This window comes from Hyperoodon ampullatus, assembly GCF_949752795.1.
Source record: "Hyperoodon ampullatus genome assembly, chromosome: 10".
Lineage (NCBI taxonomy): Eukaryota > Metazoa > Chordata > Mammalia > Artiodactyla > Ziphiidae > Hyperoodon > Hyperoodon ampullatus.
In genome coordinates, this window is record NC_136923.1 from 68,791,153 (window position 1) to 68,816,840 (window position 25,688).

General features: G+C 42.3%; 1 protein-coding gene across 1 annotated transcript; it reads left to right on the top strand.

The window, feature by feature from the left end:
• Positions 1–5,257: 5,257 nt before the first annotated feature.
• Positions 5,258–25,308, top strand: LOC307059318 (bombesin receptor-activated protein C6orf89 homolog; the record flags this gene model as incomplete). The annotated part of the gene is made up of 7 exons (XM_079713197.1): positions 5,258–5,461; positions 6,192–6,405; positions 17,321–17,475; positions 17,606–17,745; positions 19,227–19,356; positions 22,217–22,340; positions 25,214–25,308. The coding sequence occupies exons 1-7, from the start codon at positions 5,273–5,275 to the stop codon at positions 25,306–25,308; spliced, it is 1,047 nt and encodes a 348-aa protein (XP_079569323.1). The 5' UTR covers positions 5,258–5,272.
• Between the last annotated feature and the right edge of the window lie 380 nt (positions 25,309–25,688).

A 25,688-nucleotide genomic window follows, 5' to 3' on the forward strand; every position in this document is an offset into this window, starting at 1 on the left:
CCGTTACTTTTTTTTTTTTAAGGGAGCTTGACTCTGAAGGGAGGAAGAGTATGAGCTCTGGAAATCTGAAGAGGAAGGATTTTTTTTTTCATGGTAGAAACTAGAAGTGGTGAAGATAGGAATAAGTAGAAATATGTTTAAAGATGTGGGGATTCCTGCTTCAAATATGTCAATGTCATAAAAGGCCAGAAAAAAACCAAACAAACCACACCAGCATCTATTGTAGATTTAAGTAGACCAAAGAGACATGACAGCTCACTGTGATAATGTGATCATTGGTTGGATCCTAGACTTCTAAAAAGTTATATGGCTTGCCTTTCTTTCTTTCTTTCTTTCTTTCTTTCTTTCTTTCTTTCTTTTTTTGGACCTTTGGGGAAATTTGACTGTGGACTAGATATTAGGTGATGTTAGAGAATTATTCATTTTAATAGCTATGATTCTGGAACAGAATCATCCCAGTTGAGATTCCACTGTTCCACAGCAATGTCTCCTAATTGTGGGGTGTGTTTGTAATCAGCAGGGAAGAGGTTTGAAATCTTCTGCACCTGGGTCCCATTCCCAAGGTTCTGGCAATTCAGTATATCCAAGGTGGTGCATGATACCTTGATTTTTGCAGCTCTGCAAGTGATTCTGCCTGTGCCCTTGCAGGTATAAGCCACTGTTAAGAGTCAAGCTCGCTCATCGGAACTTCCCTCTGTGGCAAAGCTCATTTCTGCCAGAGTTGGACCTTCTTTCTGGAGGTAAAGGGGTTGCCATCAAGCTTCAGCTGATTTCACTCAGTCTAAATGAATATACTTGATGCTTAGCTATGACTTTGTTTTGTTTTTTTTTAAGGGACAAGGTTTTTGTTTTTGTTTTTAATACAAACTGTCATGTTGAGGGTTGACTTTCAGCAGATTGCAGCAAGGGAGCTGCTCTATAGTCTGACCTAAAGGGACAAGATTTTTTTTGTCGTTTAATTAACATCATAGCCACTAGATGCCAGTAGTACCCTCAAGTGTGACAATCACAAATGTCTCCAGACTTTCCAAATATCCCCTCAGGGGCAGAGTTGCCCCCAGTTGAGAACCACTGATCTTACCAAAGGCGAAAGGAAGGCTTATTATCAAGACCTCCATGTGCTCTTGAAAACTTCACTAAATTATTAGTAACTACCCTTCTGATAACTTGAGAAATGTGTCAGAATCTCGGAGAAGAAGGATGTACAGCTTGCAAAAATGTATGTATTCAGTATCATGTTATCATTGTGTACTTGAATTTAAAAAAAAACCTATTTGCAACACAAACTGGGAGTTTAATGAGATTTTTATGTGTATCAGAAGTGGGCAGAGGTTTACAAAGATTGTGAAACAGTCTTCAAAACCTATGATAGTTGGTTCTCCTTTTAGCCTCACCTGCACTTCTTTCCCCTTCACGGCGCCCCTAAGTGCACACCAATGTGACATTCTCTTCTCCCTGAGGATACCTACAGGTGCCCCCATCTCTCAAATCTTTAAAGTTTTTTACTGGAATTTTTTTCTAGAATTCCCACAGCTTTCCTTTTCTGGTCCTCTACTGAGTTTTAATGGATTTTGACTGGGTATTGTCAGATAATTTATTGTAGCTTGCTTGCTTGCTTGGAATATCTTTGTTCATATAAACAGGAAAATGCTGTGTCTCTGGAATCACTGGTCACAAAAGCAAGATATGAAAAATATTGTAATAAGTTATTGCTTTATTCTTTTTCCAGGAATCATTGTAGTCGATCACTTTCCAGTTTTCAACCACTCATTTGTGATAATCAAGGGACACGGTGTTGTGGTTTTGGAACTGCCTGCTCAGAATAGGAACATACTTGGTAAGGGAGGCAGTGTGCATAAAGATTAAAAGCACCAGCCCTGAAGTCAGGCACACTTGTGTTCACATCCTGGCGAGTTATGAAACCTTTCTGAGCCTTAGTTTCCACATCCGTGAAATGGGATTAATCACACTTACCTTATGGGATTGCTGTGACGATTTACTGAGATAATGTTTCTGCAGTGCTTAGCACAACACCTGGCATATCAGATGGCATAACAAGAAATGGTAATATAGGAATGCAATTGGACATAAGGCTTTAACTTCTAATGTATTGAATTTTTTCTGCTTCCTGAAATATTCATACACTCCTAGAATTTTAGAGCTAGAGGAAACTTGAAAATTTTTCTGGTTCAATCCTGTTATCTTTTGGATGAGGAAATAGACCAAGTGACTTAGCCAAAATCATAGCAGTGAATGTAATAAATGCCACAACGGGGTAAGTTCAGATTCTATAAGTACACATTTTACAACATCTTTATTGAGATATAATTTCTATGCCATGAAATTCACCGTGAAATTCATTATAAAATGTACAATTCAGTGGTTTTTATATATTCACAAAGTTGTGCAACCATCACCACAATTTGTTTTGAACATTTTTGTCACTCCAGGAAGAAACCCTATATTAACAGTCACTCCCCATTCCTCCCCACCCCCTCCCCTAGGCAACCCCTAATTAATCTATTTTCTGTCTCTATAGATTTGCCTATCCTTGACTTTTCATATAAATGCAGTCATGTAATACGTAGTCTTTTTTTACTGTCTTCCTTCACTTAGCATAATGTTTTCAAGGTTCGTCCATGTTGTAGCATGTATCAGTACTTTATTCCTTTTTATTGTCCAATAATATTCCATGGTATGAATATTATTGATGTATGATATTATTAATATCCATTTTGTGTATCCATTTATGGACATTTGGGTTGCTTCCATTTTTGAGCTATTATGAATAATGCTGCTTAAACGTTCACGTACAAGTTTTTGTATGGATATTTGTTTTAAATTATCCTGGGTACATACAAGTGGAATTCCTGGGTCATATGGTAACTCTACATTTGAGATTTTGAGGAACTGCCAAACTGTTTTCCAAAGCAGCTGCATCATTTTACATTCCCAGCCACAGTGTACAAGAGTTCCACTGCCAGCACTTGTTATTATCTGACTTTTTGATTATAGTCACCCCAGTGGGTGAGAAGTGGTATCTCATTGTGGTTTTGATTTACACTTCCTTGAAGGCTAATGATGTTAAACATCTTTTCATGAGTTTTTTGGCCATTTGTATATCTTCTGTGGAGAAATATCTATTCAAATACTTTGCCCGTTTTTAATTGGGTATTTGTCTTTTTATAATTGAGTTGTAAGAATTCTTTATGAACTCTGAATACCTGTCCCTTAACAGATATATGATTTGCAAATATTGCCCCCCCATTCTGTAGGTTGTCATTTTACTTTCTTGATGGTATCGTCTGAAGCACAAAAATTGTTAATTTTGATGTAGTCCAATTTATTTTTCTTTTGCTACTTGTGCTTTTGGTGTCATAGCTAAGAAGCCATCGCCTAATCTAGTGTTATAAAAATTTCCCCCTTTGTTTTCTTCTAAGAGTTTTACAGTTTAACTCTTAAGTTTAGGTCTTTTATCCATTTTGAGTTAATTTCTGTGGTATAAGGAAGCATCCAACTTCATTCTTTTGTGTGTGGATATGCAGTTGTCCCAGCACCATTTGTGGAAAATACACATTTTATTTTATTTGGCCACGCCACACAGCTTGTGGGATCTCATTCCCCGACCAGGGATTGAACCTGGGCCCTTGGCAGTGAAAGTGCTGAGTCCCAACCACTGGACCGCCAGGGAATTCCCAAAACTACACATTTTAAAATAGAGTTTTCACCATCCTTTTACCTGAACCTTGAAATGAAGGCCTTTGTGGTCTTAAAAAAACAGTTTGAGCAACGGCAGAGAGTTTGGAGAAAGGTTGTGTCCCCTTTAATGTGGGGTTCCTCCCTCCCTCCCCCAATCCCCAAAGTCTAGATTACCTGCCTGTTAATCCACAATTAGAAGTCTGATTCTGATTTAGTTGGTCTTGGGTTGGGGCCCTGGTATGAGCATTCATTAAAAGCCCTCTAGGTGATTCTAATGTGCAGGCACAGTTAAGAACTAGTGAAGTAAAAGGTTAATAGTCAGAAAGAGGACCAAAGGGAAGGAGTCATTAGAGGAGGCATTGTTAGAAGAGGAGCTGTGCCATGTGTGCTGGTTTGTGGCAGTGCAGACCTCTTCCTCTGCTGGAGCTTCATGACTGTTGTCCTCTGTTCTACAGGGGGCAGCATCTCCTTACTGAGGAAATAGTTGTACCTTGTCAGTGCTTTTTGATCTTAGCAACACCTTGGGGATGAAATATGTGAAATAAGAGGACCCTCTGCAATGTAAAAGCAAGAAAATAACAACAACAACAACAAAACCCAACCAACAGAAGAGAGCATAGATCCCAAGCACCGCTTTTCCTCCTATAAATGAAGAAGAACATTGTTCTGTAGCACAGCACTTTTTAAAAAGAACTTTTTAATTTCATTTTACAAATGATACAGAGAATTCTATTTTGCTTTTAGTTTTTGTCTTTTATTCTGTGGCCACTGTGAAACATGATACAGAGAATTCTATTTTGCCTTTAGTTTTTGCCTTTAATTCTATGGCCACTGTGAAACAATCTGGCTTTAAAATAACTGTGAGAATGCAAATTGAATTTTGAAATGAGTTATAGATCTTAGACCTTTAAGTATGTAAAATAGAAACAGAATGCTCTTTATTGTCTGAGATTGTATTTGCAGAAAAGCATGAGGACTGCAACCTGCTAAGTCTGAAGCACTACCATGCTATGGTTTTGTGTTGTCTGAAATTCTTGGTCTGTCAGGAACAAAGCATATCAATGTGTTCCTCAGTAAACCTTGCCTTCAGTGATAAGTTCCTCCCCTTGTGTTGCTAAAAGGTTCATCTTACGTGAAAGGAAAGAAATAATTGATCAGCAACACTTTCCATATTCCATTTCTTTTTATTTTCGTAAATTACCAGTAGCAGATCTCCTGTGACTGGTTTTAGAAATCATTTTGGATGGAACTAGTGTTTCTGAGTCCCATTAGGGATTTATTGTGCTCTGGACAGGTATTCCTCAAAGTGTTTGGGAACCAGTGCTGGCCTGTGAACCATTTATTACTAGCCCACAATTAAAAAACACTTAAAAACTTGTATTGCATCTTGACATTGTCTCAATGTATTCATTGTGTTTTACAGAAGAATTGTTCCTTCCCCACAGGTGGTCAAAAAGCTGGTCAATAAGCACTGTTCTAAAGGAAGTAACTTTGTGGAGGAAGTAGTTTAAAGAAACCATCTTTCTTTTTGTATTCATTTTCTTTCTCTCTCAGGGATTTTGTATTAGAAGACATGGATCTTGCTGCTAATGAGCTCAGCATTTATGACAAACTTTCAGAGACTGTTGATTTGGTAAGACAGACGGGCCATCAGTGTGGCATGTCAGAGAAAGCAATTGAAAAATTTATCAGACAGCTGCTGGAAAAGAATGAACCTCAGAGGGGGCCACCCCAGTATCCCCTCCTTCTAGCTGTGTACAAGGTAAAAATGTGTTCTGACTTGGAAATAGCTTAGAGCACAAACTCTTCAACATTCTCCCCAAATATTAATGTTGACTGATTCCACCACTGAAACTTGGTTTTTCTATGAATAAGTTGGCCTTTACTCTTTGTTACGATGTGTTATTAGCAAATTTGACTACTTTGTTAAATGTTCTAGATGAAAGCTATGTATTTATCATTAACTGTATCTGTGTGTGTGTGTGTGTGTATATATATATATATATATATATATATATTTTTTTTTTTTTTTTTTTTTTTTTTTTTTTTTTGCGGTACGTGGGCCCCTCACTGCTGTGGCCTCTCCCGTTGCGGAGCACAGGCTCCAGACGCGCAGGCTAAGCAGCCATGGCTCACGGGCCCAGCCGTTCCATGGCATGTGGGATCTTCCCGGACCGGGGCACGAACCCGCGTCCCCTGCATCCGCAGGCGGACTCTCAACCGCTGCGCCACCAGGGAAGCCCTCTGTGTATATTTTTAAATGATGGGCATAGCCCCTGGTCTGTATGATATAAGTTTGGTGAGCCTTGCAGTCCTCACAGTTCTCAAGCTTTAAATGCTTTCAGAAGTGAATGTCAATGGCTTGTTTATGAAAATGGATTAGTTCTTAAAGCACACTGGAAATAGTAGAAGATGCCTGTTTTTTTTCCTTGGCCTAAAAGTATTTTGTTTGCTGTGACAATTATTAATCCATTTCCTGTCTTTCCTTGTAGGTCCTCGTAACCCTGGGATTAATCTTGCTCACTGCCTACTTTGTGATTCAACCTTTCAGCCCATTACCACCTGAACCAGTGCTTTCTGGAGCTCATACCTGGCGCTCACTCATCCATCACATCCGGCTGATGTCTTTGCCCATTACCAAGAAGTATATGCCAGAAAATAAGGGAGTTCCTCTGCATGGGGGTGATGCAGACAGACCCTTTCCAGGTAGAATACTGCATTTGTTATTTATTAGATACGGCTTTCTTGGCAGTATATCATGAGAAAGGAAATAACATTTACTGACATCTAATGAGAGACACTTTCCCTATGTTGTCTCATTTAATTCAATCCTCAGTGAAACTCTATGGGATGGGTTTTATTACCCCATTTTGCAGATTGAGAAACTGAGGCTCAGGATTAAGAAGCTTGTCAGAGAAACACACCAGGTGGAGCCAAATTCAAGCCCCCTGATTATAAAACATATGTGATGGGGATGAGTGTTTTTGCTCATAGGAGGGATTTGAGTGTATCTTACTCTACTGTTTTCTCTCCTGTGATCCCTATCCATAATAGATATTTTAATAAATAGCTGTTGGTTTATTGAAAGCATCTGAGTCCATATCCTCTAATAGTCCTTAGCCTGTTGGCTAGGTTTTCTTCTAGGTATATCCCTCTCTTTCAACTGAGTCTTTTCTCTGTTTCACAGTTCACTATGTAGTGCTCCTAAGTATGCAATTTTGCCAATAAGTTGAATTTAAGAAGCACTGAAATTTAGTAACAATGCATCAATGGTAGCATAGGAATTCCTGGTCCGATAGACCATTTGAGGAGTTCCCTTTTGAGAATAGTGTAATGTAGTAAGATTCAAAATTTACTTTTGAGAAAGAATAAGGGGATATTATTTTATTCATTTATTATTGTTTTATTTTAGTGTTTATCTTATTTGCCTGTATGAAGGAATATGTAAGTTAATATCACAAATGGATTATAGAACTTTCTGTGTAACTGTGTTCTGAAACCTTTAGGCTTCAGCATAACTGTTGAGGAAGTATGTTTTCTCTTCAGTGTTTTCAAAAAATATTTAGCAGTTGAAACTAAGCTTTATAATCATAATGCTACTCTTTAAGCCAAGACCTAATCAGTCATAAAAATCTTCACTTGGTTTGGGTCTCCTTTGAAAGCTATTTTTATACACTTGAGAAAATCATGGAAAGATTTCGAGAATTATATCAAAATCAGAGGAAGGGAACATTGTAAAACAAAAACCCAGTCTCGTAAGTTGTTTTAAAAAATCAACTTATGTATTTAAACGTTTAAATTCCAAATATATAACTTCCTTGTATTTACTGGGGAGGTTGTTTTTGAAACAACAAAGCTCAAAAAAATGAAGTTTCCAACTCCTATCAGGAAGGTCCAGAGCATGTAGGGGAAAGAGCCAGAGAAACGTGTCAGTTAGGCCAGCCTGTGCTGCTGCCTCGGATGCATCAGCCTCCTTTCCTGTCCTCCCCTCACAGCCTCCCTAAAGTCATTTTCTACTCTTTGGCACATGAGATGAAGTCAACAATTTTTAGGACCAGGTTGATGGCACCTACTCTCTTCCCATCTTATAAAGTACATCTCCACAGACTGTTAAGTTAAGCAATAATAGTCAATGGACAGTGATTGCTCATTCTGTGTATCGGAGTTTAAAAAGTCAAGAAACATAGGTGTCTTGTCAACAAACCAGGTTGTTTGGCCACTCCAAATGAATATTTTGCCTTGCAGATGGAAATAAAAATGAGTCCTTAGAGCTCACTTGTAAAGAGAGAGCATTGGAAGGGTGTGGTTTTAGGTCTTTAATGTTGTTGATTCTATTAAAGTGCTGCTTTTACTTGTAAATGGAGATACTGCACCCTATTTTCCTATGTGTGATAATTCTGGGAAGCTGTAGACATGTAAAACTAACAGCATTTTGCATAACACTTGGAAGGAAACTTAATGCATAATAATGTAAGTGGTGAATAGAAACATATTGGGGAGAACTAGGTATAAGAAGGGCAAACTGCTGGGCCTGAAAGAGGGCCAGAAAAGTAAAAAATATATAAATCATTCCTATTGTCATGGTACCCCAAAGCAGCTGCCTTTCAGTTAGGACTACTTAGCAATACCTTTAAAGTAAATGTCGAGGGAGGATGTAAAGTGAATGTAGCTCCCATGGGAAAGCCCTTCAGCGAATTGTTTCCTTAAGGGCTGGCCTAAAGCTCCCGCCTAAAGCATACCCCAAAGCAGCTGCCTTTCAGTTAGGTCTTTCAGCTGCCTTTCATTTGATCTTTACAATATCCCTATGCAGTAGGTTCTGGTTTTATGTCTGTTTTACAGATGAAGACACTGAAGTAGAGTGAGATTAGCTCACTTGCCTGATCTAATAAGGCTAGTTAGTCATTGAACCATGATTTGAACCTAGGCTGCCCATCTTCAGAGTCTGAGCTCTTAACCTCTGATATGAGTAGTTTGTAGCTACATGGTATACCTGAAGAGTCTAGCTTTAAGTTTGATTTTGGAGTTCAACCCTTTCTTTCAGGTCACCAGATGCCTTCTCTCTCAGCTCCCTAGTCCCCGAAGAAATAAGGTTCTTTATGGCTGGTACTGCACGTCCAAAAATAAATGGTCCTCCAAGCCATTGGCCCTTTAGCATTTTCCTGAACTAGTCTTTTCCTAGGCATTCAGCCCAGCTCATCCTCCCAGTCTGCACCCTTATAGGTAAGGTTTGACTTACTGTTTGACAAAGTCCTTTCTCTTATTAACCTGCAGTTTTCTCTTCACATTCACATTCTTACTTCTTACCCACCCCCGCCCCTGGCCTCATATCTTTATATCTGCTTTGACCCTGCCAGCCACCCTCTTGGCTTTCACCCTTCCGTGGAATCATTGAGTTTTAGAGCTCAAAAGGAACTTTATAGAGTTGATCTGGTACATACCCCTGTTTTGTAAAGAGGAAATTGAAACCAGGAGAGGTGAAATAGCCTGCTTACCCAGCTAAATGTGACAGACTAGCACTTGAACCTTAGTTTCTTTAGTCTAGCACATTACATTTACTGCCTGCTGCCTCTGCCCTCATTCAAGCCAGGTTCCAGAATGTTAGGCCCAACTATTTTGTTTACTTGGGGCATTTATAATTTGTAATTGTAACATCCATATATACTGAGGAGGCCTGGGACAGTTCTCACATACAATGAGAAGCTGCATCCTGTATCTGTACTGCATAATTGGAACTTTATGTACCCATGAACTTTCAAGGGAAGGTTGAAGTGGATCTACCAATATCAAGGAGTTTGGGGAATAGCAGGTCATTCACTGACTTAGAACTAAGGTAAGGACCTAATCAGAATTAGAGTCCAGGCCAGTGCTACGTGAAATGCTAGAACCTGTTTATTTACAAATAAAAGAGTAAAGTGGTAACAGCTCTTTTGGGCACTTACAGTATACTTGGCACTGTGCTGTATACTGTGCCGTGTATTCCTCAGTCTTTACAGCGGTCACGTAAGGTAGTTAATATTTTTATGTCCATTTCAAAGATGAGGAAGCTGATGAGCAAGGGGGTTGACTAACTTGCCAGAAGTCTCACATTTAGAGACAAATTTTTATACAAGGAGAACTTATAAAAATAGATGGAGGGCTTCCCTGGTGGCGCAGTGGTTGAGAGTCCGCCTGCCGTTGCAGGGAACACAGGTTCGTGTCCCGGTCTGGGAAGATCCCACATGCCGGGGAGCGGCTAGGCCCGTGAGCCATGGCCTCTGAGCCTGCGCATCCGGAGCCTGTGCTCCGCAGCGGAAGAGGCCACAACAGTGAGAGGCCCGCGTACTGCAAAAAAAACAAACAAACAAACAAAAAAAATAGATGGACTCTCTGGTTTGGAATGGTTGAAACGTGTTGCTTCCTGAAGGCAAAGCTGTTGGCGAGATGATTTCTTGGGTTCCTTCCATCCCTACGGTGTACAAAAGTGGCTCTGGGCCTGTTACCATCCATGCAGGGGGCCTGGCCAAGGTCGAGACTTCACCCCTGCCTCATGCCCAGGATGCTAGAAGTGCTAAGCAAAACAAGCTGCTGGAGAGTAGCCTGAGCACGTACCAGTGAAAGTCACAGAGACTTTGTCATGGACTTTTGCAGGGTTTTCTTGGATACGTTTCTAATATGAGAAATCTAAGAAATCATGAGGTTATATTTATTTAATCCTTATTTTGAGGTTTCTCCAAGTTCAGATTACTTGTTTGATTTTTCTCCCCATGGACTTAATCCTATTGTTAAAGCTTCTGAAAAGTCAAGGTTTCATTCATTCATTCATTCAGTGAGTGTGTATTCAGACCCTACTGTACACCAGCAACTGTTCTCAACAGAGCAGTGAACAAAACAGTCCCCCTGCTCTTGCGGAGCTAGTCTTGGCTTTGTGCCTTTCTTCTTCTCTATCGTTTTTACCCAGAGGGAGGTTTTTTTGGTCCTGGAAAGAAAGCTGTTTTTTATTTTTTTGCTTTTTGCTTTTCACCAGATTAATAGTCTGTGTAAAAGGACTCTCTCCACTTAGAATTCCAGAGTATGTTATGGTTGTCCACAGCGAGCCAGCCTGAGTGCGTTTTCTTTGAAAACAACTCTCAGGCACCAGGAAGCCTCCTGACAGTCTTGGCTCACCATTGTTCTGCAGAGTGCCCAACTTGCAGAGAAGGCTGGGCGGTTACAGTTTCTGCCTTTCTTAACTTCAAGGCTGTGTTTTGTCTGCAAGACCATTTTTGACACCTCAGACAACAAAATGATTCCATAATCACGGTGAGAATTTGGAATACAGACCATGGCGTTTTATTGAACTCTTAGACGTGGAGTTTCACTTCTTTGTCACACCTTTTTTTTAGTATGAAATAGCTAGTATAAGAAGGCTATCTTGCATAAAGGAGCCTTGGAAATAAAAAGAAAGTTAGGAAGTCACTATCCAACTTCCACTGGCCTTTCTGTCTGGTGCTGGCGGAGTGGATAGAAGCAGAGGAGGGCTGCAGAGAAGTGAGATGCAGCATGTTAGGTAATTGAAGAAAAGTTGTGGCCTGGGGTGGCATGGGATGGTCTGCTATGTGCTACTGGCTGTTTTCTAGCATGGGACTTTGATCACTCTGTGGTATGTTGGCTTCAGCCAGTTGTATAGTGCACACATCAGATAAAACCTTTTCAGATAGATGGAGACCAAGTTGAAGTCTGGGCACTTCTCCTTGTTTTTGGAAATTCTATGAGAAGGGGAGAAAGAGCCCCAACTGTACACTGCCCCCTACTCACTGCCTGGCCATTCGTTAGTCCCTCAGACCAAATATAAGCACATTCTTTATCCACCTTGAGGACGAAGCCTGCAGAGAAATCAAAAGTAGCTCTTCCTCTTGCAGTGTGCTCCCCTAATTCAGATGGATGGTATAAACTACCCCTTTCCAGTGATCCTTTTTCCTCATCACTCCCCTCTTCCTTGGCTGGCCGCCAGCCTAGCCACAGTGCCTCTTCTCCTGTCGGGTACCTCTCCAGGGGCCTGCCTTCCAAGATGACTGAACTTTACATTAAAAGTTAACAATCTCAGCTTGAGTTTTCATGGTCTCCAAAGACCTTTTTTGTTTGTTAATTTAGTTTATGTTGAAGCATAGTTGTTAACAATGTTGTGTTAGTTTCAGGTGTACAGCAAAGTGATTCAGTTATACATATACATGTATCTATTCCGCCCCTCTCCCCCGCCATGCCGCACGGCTTGCAGGATCTTAGTTCCCTGACCAGGGATTGAACCCGGGCCCATGGCAGTTAAAATGTGGAGTCCTAACCACTGGACCATCAGGGAATTCCCTCCAAAGACATTTTTATTTGGAAAATACATAAAACATTTACATACAGGGACTTCCCTGGCGGTCCAGTGGTTAAGACTCTGTGCTTCCAGTGCAGGGAGCGAGGGCTCAATCCCTAGCAGGGAACTAGGATCCCACATGCTGCGCGGCTCAACCAAAAAAAAAAAAACGCTTACATAACGAAAACAAAAAAAAGAGGTGTGAGATTTTTGATTTTTAAAAATATACTTTTAATGAAGTGAATTTTCTCACCTCTATCCCTCTAACTCTTCCACCCAAGCAACCACTGGTAATAATTTGATATACATCTTTCTGAATTTTTCCATGGCTGTACAGATAGCTATACTTAATATCTATAAATATAAAATAGTTTTTGATTCACACATGCAAGAAAGGGCTTATGTCCATATTTTTGGCTAGACACATTGTATTAGTTTCCAAGGCTGTCGTAACAAAGTACCAAAGGCCAGGTGGGTTAAAACAATAGAAATTAATTTTCTCACAGTTCTGGAGGCTAGAAGTCCAAAATCAAGGTGTTTTAGGGCTCTTCTCCTTCTCAAAGGCTCTAGGGAAGAAGCCTTCTTTGCCTCTTCCAGGTTCTGGTGGTTGCCATCAATCCTTGGCATTCCTTAGCTGTGGTAGCATAACTCCAGTCCCCATCTCTGCAGGGCCATCTTCCTACTGTGTGTCATTGTGCATCCTCTCCTCTTCTAATAAGGACACCATTTAGATTGAATTTAGGACCAACCCTACTTCAGTATCACCTCATGTTTAATTACATCTGCAAGGACCCTATTTTCAAATATGGTCATCTTCTGAGGTTCCAGAAGGACTTGAATTTTAAGGGAGACGCTATTCAACCCAGTATACACATTTTTCAGGATTTTATATTACTCCATTCTGTGAGTATTCCATAATTGAACAGTTTCTAGATTTTTTACTATTATAAAAAAAAAACACTTGGGACATTCATATACACACACTTTTATATACATATACTATTATTTCTGTAAGACAGATTCTCGGAAGTAGAATAGCTGGGTCAAAGAGCATTCACATTTTACACTTTAATAAATACTAACAAATTATCTACATAAACTTACACCAATGTGTAACTTTCATTAACAGCATATGTAGATCATCAACACTGGATATTGCCGTTGTTTTGCCAGTCAAGAAACTGAAAAGTGGTATCTCACTTTAAGTCTCACCTTTTAGTGGAGTTGGATGTCTTTTCATGTGTTTCTTTTAGGCCATTTGTGTTTATTTTTCGTGAATTACTTGTTCATATTATCTACACAGAGAGAGCAAAGCAATGCCCTTTCCCTCTAGTCCTGCCCTCCTCATGTGTGGCACAAAGAGAGGCTCGAGCTCTCCAGTGACCCATGAGCAGTCAGAGGTGAGGGTCCTCAGGTCCACAGTCTGCCCAGTGTCTGTCACATGAGGCTCTTAATACAGTCTCTGACTCTATCTGTGCCTGAGGGGAGTATCCTCTGTAGATTTTAAGCAGTGACCATATTTCGTGATTCATTTGTATTACCCCAGCATGCCTTCTGGCACTTAAATATTTCCCAGAGTTAATTTGTCAGGGGGCGGGTTGTTGCCTGTTGCTATTCTCACACATTTTCTCTTCTAGATGAACTTTAGAATGCCGTGGTCACAGCCCCACCTCATCTCCACCTTCACCAATAAGAGACTCTGATGGGATTCTATCCAAGTTGTATTAAGGTTCATATATGTATTTTTTGAGTAGACTTGACATCTTTATGATATTTAGTCTTCCCATCGAGGATCATGGTATGATATGTTTATTTAGGTCTTATTTTATATCCTTCAGTAAAATTTTCTAGTTTTACCTTTCTTGTTAAATTTATTGCCAGTTTTTATGAGTGAGATCATTTTCCATTTCCATTTTTAAATGATTATGGTCAGCAGTGTAAGAACACTATTGATGTTTACATGTCTAGAGATCTCTGTCTTGTGTTCTTCTACCTTGTTAAATTATCTGTTATTGTTTTCTTTTCCTTTCTTGATTTTCTTTGGGTTTTCTTCCTCCACCTGCTTTTCACATATCTATACCTGTTAATCCCAAGAATATCTAAAGCTCAGAATAAAACTAATATAAGTTACAGTTAAAATAATCTCTTGATACCCTTAGGTTCAGAACTGCCTGCTACTAGCCCATGAAGCACCTTTGTATAAATTAGAAGAATTTCTCCTGACACTTTACTCTTATCTCCTGGGAAGATTGTCATAATTAATTGATTCATTTGGAATATGACACATTACTACAGAAAAATGTGATGATAAATATATGCAGCTCTCCAGTGTCTCCCTTAGATGAGGAGCTCTTGCGCCATCTCAGCCTGCACAGACATTCTCCATAGTGCTGCTTAGAGCCATAGATTGTGTTATCACTGCCTCTGGAATCACCCCTTTCTTCCCAAGCCCACTGCCTCAGTTAAGACTCTTGTTATAGGGACTTCCCTGGCAGTCCAGTGGTTAAGACTCCGTGCTTCCAGTGTAGGGGCGTGTGGGTTTGATCCCTGGTTGGGGAACTAAGATTCCACATGCTGCAGGTTGCGGCCAAAAAAAAAAAAAAAAAAAAAAAAAAGATTCGTATTTCACCTCTCATCACAATACAACCCCTCCCTCCCCCAAAAAAGGACAAAAACAAAGTATAACCGGGTCTTCCTCTTCCCAGCCTCTCTCTTCCAGGACACCCTAGTCACAATCCACAATCCACAATCCAGAATAACCTTCCTAGAAGGAAGCCCTAGAAGTCCTCATCACAGTCTTCCTCAGCAGCCTCTGTCCTCTTATCCCCGCCCCACCGCATCCTCTGTGCTCTTCCCACTGCACCCAGGTGCCTCGGTAATTCCTCTTGCCTGTCAGTCTCAGTTTGCTCATCTGTAAAATGAGAATAGCAATGCCTCCTCAGTAATTATGTGGTAAACAGTAAACGATATATTACCTGCAAAAATGACTCGTATTGGGCTTGACGCTGAGCACGTTAGTTTTCTTTCCCCTTCCTACCCCCTCCCTCACAAGTACTTTGGAAATGGAAATGCTGTATAATTGTAACATGTTGTTATGATTATTTATGCCTCATTTTATGTCCATTACCCAGAGTTCTTGTATTTTGGCAAGAATTCATCATATTTGACCTCTAATAAGGAACATTTGAAAATATTCCAGAAGGGAAAAAAAAAAGTTTAATTGCAGCCTGAGTATGCCACTGGAAAAAAAAAGTGTGACTGCAGCCTCAGTGTGCCACTGAAACAGGTTCCACGAAAGGGTTTTCTGCTGCCCCTGGAGGCTCATGGTGAACACTGTGTGTGCCAAGGTGTGCGTAGTCCCCTGGATAAGAAGAGTGGGTGGCAGCTGCCTCAGGGAAACACAGGTTCTGTCTGCAGGAGATGGAGGATGCTCAGGAGACGTGCTGAGAACAAACACAGCCCTCCCCCGATGAGGATTTCTTATACTGCACGACTGCTGCCTTCTGCTGACTACAGAGAATGTTTTGTGGTTAAGAGTCGGTTTCCACGTGTGTTTATTGGTTTAAAGAACTGACTTGGTTTCGGCCACATTTGGTCGTCTGTTGTCTTTTGTTGTAGGCTGTCTCCTGATTTGGTTTCCATTGGGTTTTAATCAGAAACCATCTGTGAAACATTTTGGATTCAAATTAGAGTTTATCAGAAACATCTATCTCAATTCTCTAGCATATTTTTTTTACATGAAATGTTCTCTATTAACTATAAAAGATTCAACAAAACTGAGATGTTGGGATTCTGGGCAGTCAGCAATGGCCACTCAAAAGACCTGCTATGTTACATTAGCCTCCCAGCATGTATGCTTCAAATACTAAAATTAAAGTGCTATATGGTTATGTTGTATCTGGTCCCTTAGGATTAGTTGTGAATAAAGTCAATCACAAACTCAATTATATGTAATGATTTAATATAAAGCAATTTAACATTAAATACTTCAGTTCTTTTACTACTAATCAAATGAGTAAAAATATGAACATTTAAATGAACTAAAGGGAGATGGTGATTTGTTAGTTGAGGTATTTGAAAAGCCCCACTTGTTTGAAACACATGTGAACAGTTAGAACTCTTTCTTGACCAATACAGTACTTTAACTTTTATGTATGACTCAGAATAGGAAGTTGTTGGTTAGAAAGCTACTACTTGTCTCTCTAAATCCCTTCTGTAAGCAATAAAGTAACAGTGATAGATATATGATAAAACTAGCATAGTAAAATGTTAATGGTAGAACCTAGGTAGTGGATATACTGATATCTACTGTAAAATTCTTTCAACTTTACTGTATTCTGGAAATCTTTCATAATTGGGGGAAAATTCATCTTAAAAAAAAAAAGAAAGAAACATCTATCTCAGAGAACACAGGTGAAACCCAGAACGGAACAGAAAGCAAACAAGAAATAATGTAATAATATTATGAACAGAATAGTCTCAGAGGGAAGGGACGCAGAGAAACCGAGAAGAGCTGCATAGAAACAGAGCCAACCCTTCAGAGAAGGACCAGAGAAAGGTGTGGGGAGCCAGCAAGCTGTGACATCCGGGTCTGGGTGGGGCATTCTTCTAGTTCTGACCAACCTGCAGTCCTTGGGGCTAGAAACCATGGTTAGTAGCCCCTACCCACCCTGAGCTCGGACAGAGTGCTAACGGGCAGATGCAGTTCACTCTACTCCAAAGATGGGCCCCTGAAAAGTCCTGTCTCTCCTTTCCATCCCTACTGTCTGTGCCCTTTTCTCAGTTTTCCTTCCCAGAGCCGTCCTGGCGTCCACTTGAACTTGTGAACCCAGGGCCTAGGGTGTCAGAGAAGACATGCATGCAGAGGGGCTCATCACTGACGATGGGGCCACCCTTCCTGCCTGCCCCTCCCCCATGTGCTGTAGCCGGGTCAGACCTATGGGTTGCAGGTTAGAAAACGGTGGAAGAACTGCATCTCCAACCCCATGTCTCCGAATATAGCTCCTCAAAGTGTTTGACTTCAGTTGTTGATTTGACTTAGGAGATACTTGTATGTGTTAAAAAATATTTTCCACAAAGCCTAGAGGAGGATACAGAGAAAAGTACCTCTCCTTTCCACCTCTGGCCCCTAAGCCATCTGTTCCCTTCTCTGGGGTTAATGTATTTGATATGTACCTTTTCAGAGGTCACATGCACTTATCACTGTTAGCTTTTAAAATTATTCTTACGTCTTTCTGCTTCTATTGCTGTGGCGCCTAGATTTACCTGCTCTATCTGCTTTCTCCATATCCCTTCCTCTCTCAGACTTTGACCCCTGGTGGACAAATGAGTGTGAGCAGAATGAGTCGGACCCCATCCCTGCCAACTGCACCGGCTGTACCCAGAAATTACCCCTCAAGGTGATGCTCCTGGAAGACACCCCAAGGAAATTTGAGAGACTCCATCCTCTGGTGATCAAGGTGAGCAAGAAGGCAGATTCTCCCACTGATCGATTACCCATTTAATGGCTAGGAAACATCAAGCGCTGTGACATTTGTGATTAGTAATTCCGTGTTGTCTTGTTGCACTTTTGTTTTCTGCCTTGCCAAGACCGGACAACCCCTGTCATCTGAGGGGCTTCAGCATTTTTTGTGCCAGTACCCTGAGGTGACAGAAGGCTTCACTGAAGGGTTTTTCACCAAGTGGTGGCGCTGCTTTCCTGAACGGTGGTTCCCGTTTCCTTACCCATGGTGAGTGTGGAAAGGGCCGCTCAGCGTGCATGTGTGTAGAGAGGGGGCAGACCAAATGTCAAAATGGTACTATGGATAGTTACTGCCAAGACGCTGCTATGCCCAGCACTGTGCAAGCACTTTACAATACACCCTTCAAGTCAAATGATACTCAGGAGGGCACTGTTGCAAACTTGATGAGAGAGAAAGTGGGTGAGTCCAAAGAGGTGTGTCAAGAGGGGCACCACTGTGGTGGACACCAAGATTGCCTAATAGACTCATAATTTACTTCTAAGTATGTGTTTAGCATTTGTGTTCATGCTGAGTGGGCCCTGAGCATTGAAGACTGCAGAGAGAGCACAGAGAATAAAAGGGAAAGTTATTTCTTGGCAGCCAGGCTGTGTGCCTTGGTACTGAGTATCTGTTACTCGTTGGTGATGCTCATAATAGCTCTGGGAAGTAGGAATTATCACTGTCGTTTTTCAGATCAGAAAAGTGGGAATCAGAGAGGTTAAGTACCTTGCTTAAGGTCACGCAGCCAGAATTGAAACCCAGGTCTATCTCCTTGTTCCTTGCTGTGTCCTATAGAAGACATGGTCTGTTTCTTCACGTGAAAGTTGCTTTCTAGAAGAAAAGGAAGGCCAGTTTACTTCTAGAACCATTCCAAAGAGAATTAAAACTGCTTTTTCAGGCCTTTTGTCAGATGATTTCTGTGTTTCTGCCTTTCTTTAAATTTGTCGTTTATTTACATGATCAAATACTCGGTGTAACGAGCTGATACAGGCTTCCTACTTCATGCTGCTCCACCTCAGAAGGTTCACGATTTTTTTTTTTGATTTTTCTTTTTAATTAATTAATTTATTTTTGGCTGTGTTAGGGCTTCGTTTCTGTGCGAGGGCTTTCTCCAGCTGCGGCAAGCGGGGACCACTCTTCATTGCGGTGCGCGGGCCTCTCACTGTGGCGGCCTCTCTTGTTGCGGAGCACAGGCTCCAGACGCGCAGGCTCAGTAGCTGTGGTGCACGGGCTTAGTTGCTCCGCAGCATGTGGGATCCTCCCAGACCAGGGCTCGAACCCGTGTCCCCTGCATTGGCAGGCAGATTCCCAACCACTGTGCCACCAGGGAAGCCCCGGTTCACGATTTTTGCCTCCTCCTCCTCCCTTCTCTCTTGCCCTGTCTGCTGTTACTTCAGTCTCTTTGCCAAGGGAGGATGAATGGAGTGTTCTTTTCTCCCTCTATATGTTGTTTTAGCTGGATTTTATAAACACCCCACCCACACAGACAAATCATGGCAGTAGAGTTTGTGTGTGTGTGTGCGTTTTACTATTAATTGGTTTGGCATGACTGTTCTTCATGGACCTAATACTTCAGATATTGTCCTGACATTTTTCCCTCTTCACCCACCGCCCACAGTTTTCCCACCCTTGCCGAGCTCTCTGTTAGTCACGGAGTTAGGCTGGCTTGCCCAGTTTAACTACATTTTTCTCTTTTACACATTTTACAGGAGAAGACCTCTGAACAGATCACACCTTTTACGTGAGCTTTTTCCTGTATTCACCTACCTGCCATTTCCAAAAGAAGCCTCCCTGAAAAAGTGCTTCCTTCTTCAACCAGAACCTATTGTGGGGAGTAAGGTAGGAAATTTTGAGAGGACTTGGCTCTAGAATTTTTCTCATTTGGTACCTGGGCTGATGTCATAAAGCCTTCCCTGCATGTCAACTTAGGGGGTGAATTGAGGGGTCACCCACGTAATCTAAAGTTCTCTCCTCCTGCTGCTTGCCAACAGACCTGACTTTTTACTGAAGACACGCTTACAGAAAGTCTAGTTACCTTGCAGATGTATTTCCTGCCCTTAACACCTGGGGGCAAGTTACTTTTCTATATTAAAGGAAGTAATATCCTAAAATTTGAAGGGTCCTGAGCATCCCATTAGTCTGACTTCCCTACTTCCAAGTAGAAAGCAGGCAGACTATGAATGAATAGCATGTAAATGAATAGTCCAGCTTACTCATTTTATAGAGAAGGAAACAGCCCCAGAGAGATAAAGTCATTTGCCCAAGGACACAGCAAGTTAATAAGAGGTCTCTCCTCACCCTCCACTCCCAGGTTGGCTTTCCCCAGAAAAAAACAAATGAGAAACTTCAGATAGAGAACCGGGAAAGCAAAAAGCTTGGGAGCATGGAGAGGTTTGGGAACAAAAAGGCTGACAAGCCTGTGCCTGAGGCAGGCAGCCCAGTGTGTGTGGCAGTGGTTCTCACCTCAGTCCGTGGCCAAGTACCCAGAGCCCACATTTACCGTCTCTGGGGCCAGCGGACTGGGCAGAGCTGTTCTGTGCTTGTGTCTGTTTACTTTTCTCTGAATTGCTCTTTTTTTGAGTCTCATTCCTGAAGAAGGTTTTTGAGCCTGGATTGGTTTGGAATAATTAAAAGGATGAATTTTCTTTTATTAAAAAATTAAATTTGCTGAACTGTGACCCCTACCAACTCTGGGTTGTGTCTTTAACCTCCTGACACTATTGTTTGGCTCCAATTTGCTGAATCGTGTTAAAGGAATTTCAAAGCCTTTGAAAACAATCATTTCATCTAGAAGAAAGAACTTCTGTCTGCCAGCTGTAGGGTGGAGGTGCTGGGCTGTTGCCTCAGATTTTAAAGAATTTTATCCTTCTGTCTTCGGCTAGAACTCGGGGCCCTAGTATGATTTCATCTGCATAATTATGATATAATTCTGGGTGAGGGCCTTGATCTTTATCTTGGGTTTTCCCACTTGAACCTTAAGTTAATTTCACCAGTCTGCTTAACAGGGACACCAAGGAGCCCAGCCAAAGGGTTAAATACACAGTTACACAGACGCCTGTCAGAGTCATCTTGTTGCAGTTCTCAAGGATGTTTTGGGAAGGGGAGTGGCCCAAATAGGCAAAAATCCTGAGAGTCTGATTTCTTAGAGCATCTGTTCCCCATCCTGGCCCAGGCTGTCCTTCCTCCACAGCCTTGTTACTCCGCCCTTGGTCCACATCCCTGTGTCCTGGACCCTGGTAAAGTCACATGTCTGTGGGCCCAGAATCCAAGAGGCAGCCTTGGGATAGAAGATAAGCAGTGGGAGCTGATTGTTGAGAGGCCCTGGGGGAAGAGGTGAGGGGCTCCAAGGCCCACTTTACCCACCCCATGGTGTTGCCTAGGGCTGGCCCACTCCATCCTGTTGTCAGTTTCTCCTCATCCTGAATGTGAAGGAACATGGTCCCACCCCCTCTCAGGCCTATATGAAACAGAGGTACATCCGCTCATTTTTGTCTTCTGGGATTTTTTCAAGACTGCATATGTCAGGGCTTCTGCCAGTGTTACTACCAGTCAGTCACAGGCCAGCTCAAGACACTAGTCCTCCTTCTGTCACTATAGCAGCAGTTGAAATGGCTCTAGCGTTTCCATGGACACAGAGTCATAGCCAGGACCTGTGGGAGCAACCGAGAGACCAGGGTTGGGGAGCAGGAGAAGATAGGGCCACATCCCAAGGCTCTAGAGGACCCAAGCAGAAAAACCAGGATGTGGCCCAGGGAGTCAGACTTCTTACCCCTGCTTTATAAGGGCATATAAAGAGCTTCCCTAGAGGGCAGGGGCTGGGAGGAGGGGGAAGAGGGGAGGGAAGGGGAGACCCTAGGGGTTTTCTCTCACCATCTAGAAAGGAAGAGAAGCCTGAGCAAGACCAACCTCTCCCTTTTTCTCTACTCCCTGCCCCTCCCCAACCCCAGGGTTCACAGCTCTACCTGGTACACAGCAGGTTGCACTTAATGCCTGTTGGTAGCAGTATTATGCCCTCAGCAGTGCAGTAGTTACCTGTGTAGGTGTATATCCTGGTTATCTCCTTAGCTTTCAAAATCAGAGGCTGATCTTACTGTCATTAGTTTTTAATCAGTAGCATCATGTATCTGCTCACTTGAGTCTTGCCAAAAAGTATAAACTTGAACTTGCTGCTGTCAAAACCCTAACAGTAAGTGATAATGTTCCATGGACCATTGTCCGAAGGATATGCAAACTATCTGTCTGGGTCAAACCAGACCCTCAGAAGATTGCCTGTTTAGATCACCACATGTTGGCCTCTGCTAGACTTTTGTTAAAATACAATTAGATATTTTGCCTTTGACCTACTTTGAAACTGTGGCTAGAAATAGTTGTGAATTATGAAGCTCGTGCCATTTCTGCTACAGGACTGTCATTGAGGATGCTGCCCACAAAACTACACGATGTCTCTTTAGGAAAAACCATAGAAGAAATCTTACCCTGGTCTCAGTACCAGGAGATGCCATACTTAGGAGAAACTAGTTTGTTTTTGTCTTTTGGACGTAACTGTGAATTGTGTTCTTGGTACTGTTTTCCTCTGCTTAGGCTGCGAGGAAGCTCAGAGCCATATGTGTAAGAGTTTTTGTGTATTACTGTCCCATGCTCCGGGGTTTTATTTTGTTTTCCTTTCCTTCCTTTTCTTCCCCCATGTCTTCTCCTCCAGATGCATAGGATGCATGACCTGTTTACCATTGGCAGCGGCGAGGCCATGTTGCAACTCATCCCTCCCTTCCAGTGCCGAAGACATTGCCAGTCCATGGCGATGCCACTAGAGCCAGGGGATATTGGTAGGTGGAGCCCCCGGCGGGGAAGGTCACTGGAGGGTCTTTTTACTTTTTAACTCAAAAAACATTCTAAAAATTAAATATTGCCTTCACAAAGATTCATTAAGTAGAGTCAAAAATAGCATTCTTTTATTAAAAAGGTCAATATTTATGCTTAGATGTAATGAGAAGTAATGAGAAAATGTAGCAGAGAGAAATGTCTTGTATGCACATTTAGAATGTATGTGTCCACTGGCTTTATTTATTTATTTTTTTGGCCACACCACGTGGCTTGTGGGATTTTAGTTCCCCGACCAGGGATCGAACCCAGTTCCTCAGCAGTGAGAGCATGGGGTCCTAACCACTGGACTGCCAGGGAATTCCCTCCATTGGCTTTAGAGATTTCAATTTAGAAAGAATTATTATGGGGAGTATTTAGAGTGATCCTTTATTTTACGGATAAGGAGATTGAGATCCAGGGAGGAGAGGTGACCACCTCAAGGCCCCACCATCAGTTAGGCAAAGCATCAGTGTTAAGTGACTCCTTTCACTGAGTCAGGCCAGAGGAGGTACAGTTCAGATTTGAGGAAACCCTTTCTGTGCCTGTTTTGCTAATAAAACAATGCAGGCAGTATGTAAGGGCAGCAGCCACCCAAGGAAATACTACCTTCCGTGTGGGTCCCACAGCCAGGTCACAGCCTCACAGTCATCACTCACCCTTGGCTCCATGATTTCCCGCTGTGACTTGTTCTGTACCTGATACTCTAAAAATCCATTCCAAAGAAACAGCCTTGAATCAACTGCTGTCAGTAGCCATCAGTTTGACAGTGGAATTTTCTTGGCAGAAGCACATAAATCAGCAAGCATCACCATTGGCCCTCCTTTTCTTGCCTCACAAAACCTAGGGGAGCCCTGGAGTTCCTGGCAGAGCCCAGACTGGTTTTCCAGTTGATTTCTTTTAATTTTATCTATTCGGAAGACCCCAATCCCTAGAAACCTCTCACCTCATTTGGAGGTCGGATGCAGACTGCGAACTGCCAAACTTTAACCCAACCAAGTTATATAACTTTTAGTTCAATTTAAAAATGAAAAAATAAAAATAATGCACAAATTAAGCATTAACCAATAATGGAGCACAGCTGGTCTGGCCCTTGAGAATTACTGCAGAAAAGAGGATTCTTATGTGGAAATTATTCCGAAACCATCTTCCTTTAGTGGAGTGACGCTGCACAAGTCTGTATAGCATTCTGAGTTTGGAATGTGTAGTTGTGCTTGAAAAAGTTTCTGTCTTATGTTCTACAGATGCCTGACAGTTCAGACAACTACAGAAACACTTTAGTTATCCAAATTCCATGTTTTCGGCTCCCACAAGCATTCAGAATGCCAATTATAGAATTAGGGAAAAAGAAAAAAAGATGGGTGAGTGGCAGTGGTCAAAGAAGCTTTGTGCCTCAAAGGCTGCTGTGGCTGGTCCAGAACAGCTTAAAATCCAGAGCCTGATGCTTATCATGCTGTGACTGGCAGATTGCTGACCAGAGGGGAAGGAGCCCTGTGGTTGGCAGTGTCCATGAAGGCCAGCACATGACAGGAACGTCGAGAACTAATGGAGACTGACCAGAGCAAGGGGAAGCGGGCAAGTCAGGAGAAGAGTGGAGGTGGAGAGGGCGGAGGAGGACAGTGGACACTTGAAGCAGCGGCAGAAATAGAAGCAGTGGCTACAGCTGCCACAGTGAAAAATGAGGGCAGGAGACCGTGACAGTGGAGGAGACTAATTTAGTGGCTGTAGGACAGGTGGCAGCTCCTGCACCTAAGAGACCCTTAAGAATAGCACTGTGACAAGCAGGTTCTGTGTTTTTTGACAAAATAAGCATTATCCTGTGAAAGCTGAGGGGCAGGGGATCACCAGAAAACCTGTGACGGGCGGCGTTTTCAAGAATGACGTGGGTGTCAGGCATCAGAGGCTGATGCTGGTGAGCCCACACACCTGCCATGATGGTACAGTCCTGGCTCGTAGTAACCTTTCTGGAGTCACGAAGTAGAGGGCACATCCGTTCAGTGCTCTCAGTTTAAAGATGGGTAGTATATATCATTCTTTAGAAATTTTTCCATCAGGAAGTTATTGAAGTGTTAAAATTGTTTAACTTTACCTTCCTAGCCTATTCCTATTGCTCAAATGATATAGGTCGGTGTTTCCTAATCGATTCTTCAGATCACTCATGACCCTAGGGGGCAAACAGGAGCCCCTTGGAAAGACCCTTGGCAAATAGGGCTCTTGAGTCATTGACTTTGGGAAATGCCTCTCTTGTTGAAACATAGTATACATTAGTGTACAAAAGGCTCTGAAAAGCCTTGGAGAAATCCAGTGTTTTTCAAACTTACTTGACCAGGGAACCCTTTTTCCTTGGACTATTTTATGGGATGCTACTGTCTGCAGAATACAATTTAGGAAATACTGGTTTGGGTTAATCTGGATGTTCTGTAATGAGACCATATTATGTATAACCTCAGGAGAATTGGATAGGGGGTCCTGGCGCCCCTCAGAACCCGTTCTATCTTCTTGCTGAAAAAAATGAGACCTGAGAATTGATGTCCCATATCAGCCTTATCTAGAGCATCCTGCTTTTGTAAACCTGCTGAATGGTGATTCACAGTTACCCAGGTGAGGGCTGGTGATGAAGCACTTTGGTTCATAGTGGCTCCCATTGGCTGTCAGGTTACAGAGAGGACTGATAATAACTGGGGATACTTAGGCCAGGAAGAGCTAAAAGACCTCCAGAGCAAGCATTGCCTCTGAGTCTGTAGGTGAATCTGAGGGCAGCTTTGGCGGACCTGCCTTGCTCGTGCCCATGGGTAGGCTTGACATTCACATGCTTTCCTTGTTCGTGTCTCCCTTCAAGGCTATGCTGGCGTCACCCACTGGAAGGTCCACATTATAGCCAGAGGGGTCCAGCCTTTGGTCATTTGTGATGGAACCACCCTCTCAGAACTGTAGGAAACAGAACTAAAGGAACAGGTTTGAGAGCTGAAGACCGGATCGAAAGGGGGAAAATAAAAACAAAAAACGATGAAACCACTTTCCAGGGGTTGGTTGCTTAGTTACCTGCCCTGTGCATGTGTGTGTGAGCCAGTTGTGTGTTGGAAGCAAAGGCCAGAGCCCAGCCCTCCCAACTCTTCCAGACCAGCTGCTTGGCCAGGACTTTGCCAATACCCATCTGTGAGAGACTGGCCTCTTCCAGGCCTTTTGGCACCAAAGCCTTGAGGCTGCCCTTCAGGCAGGGAGCACAGTTGATACCTTCCCTCACTTGCATGATATGATCCCCTCTGCTGGCTCCCTGGCCACGAGAGGGCAGTCACCAGGTCCTGACTTTGGAG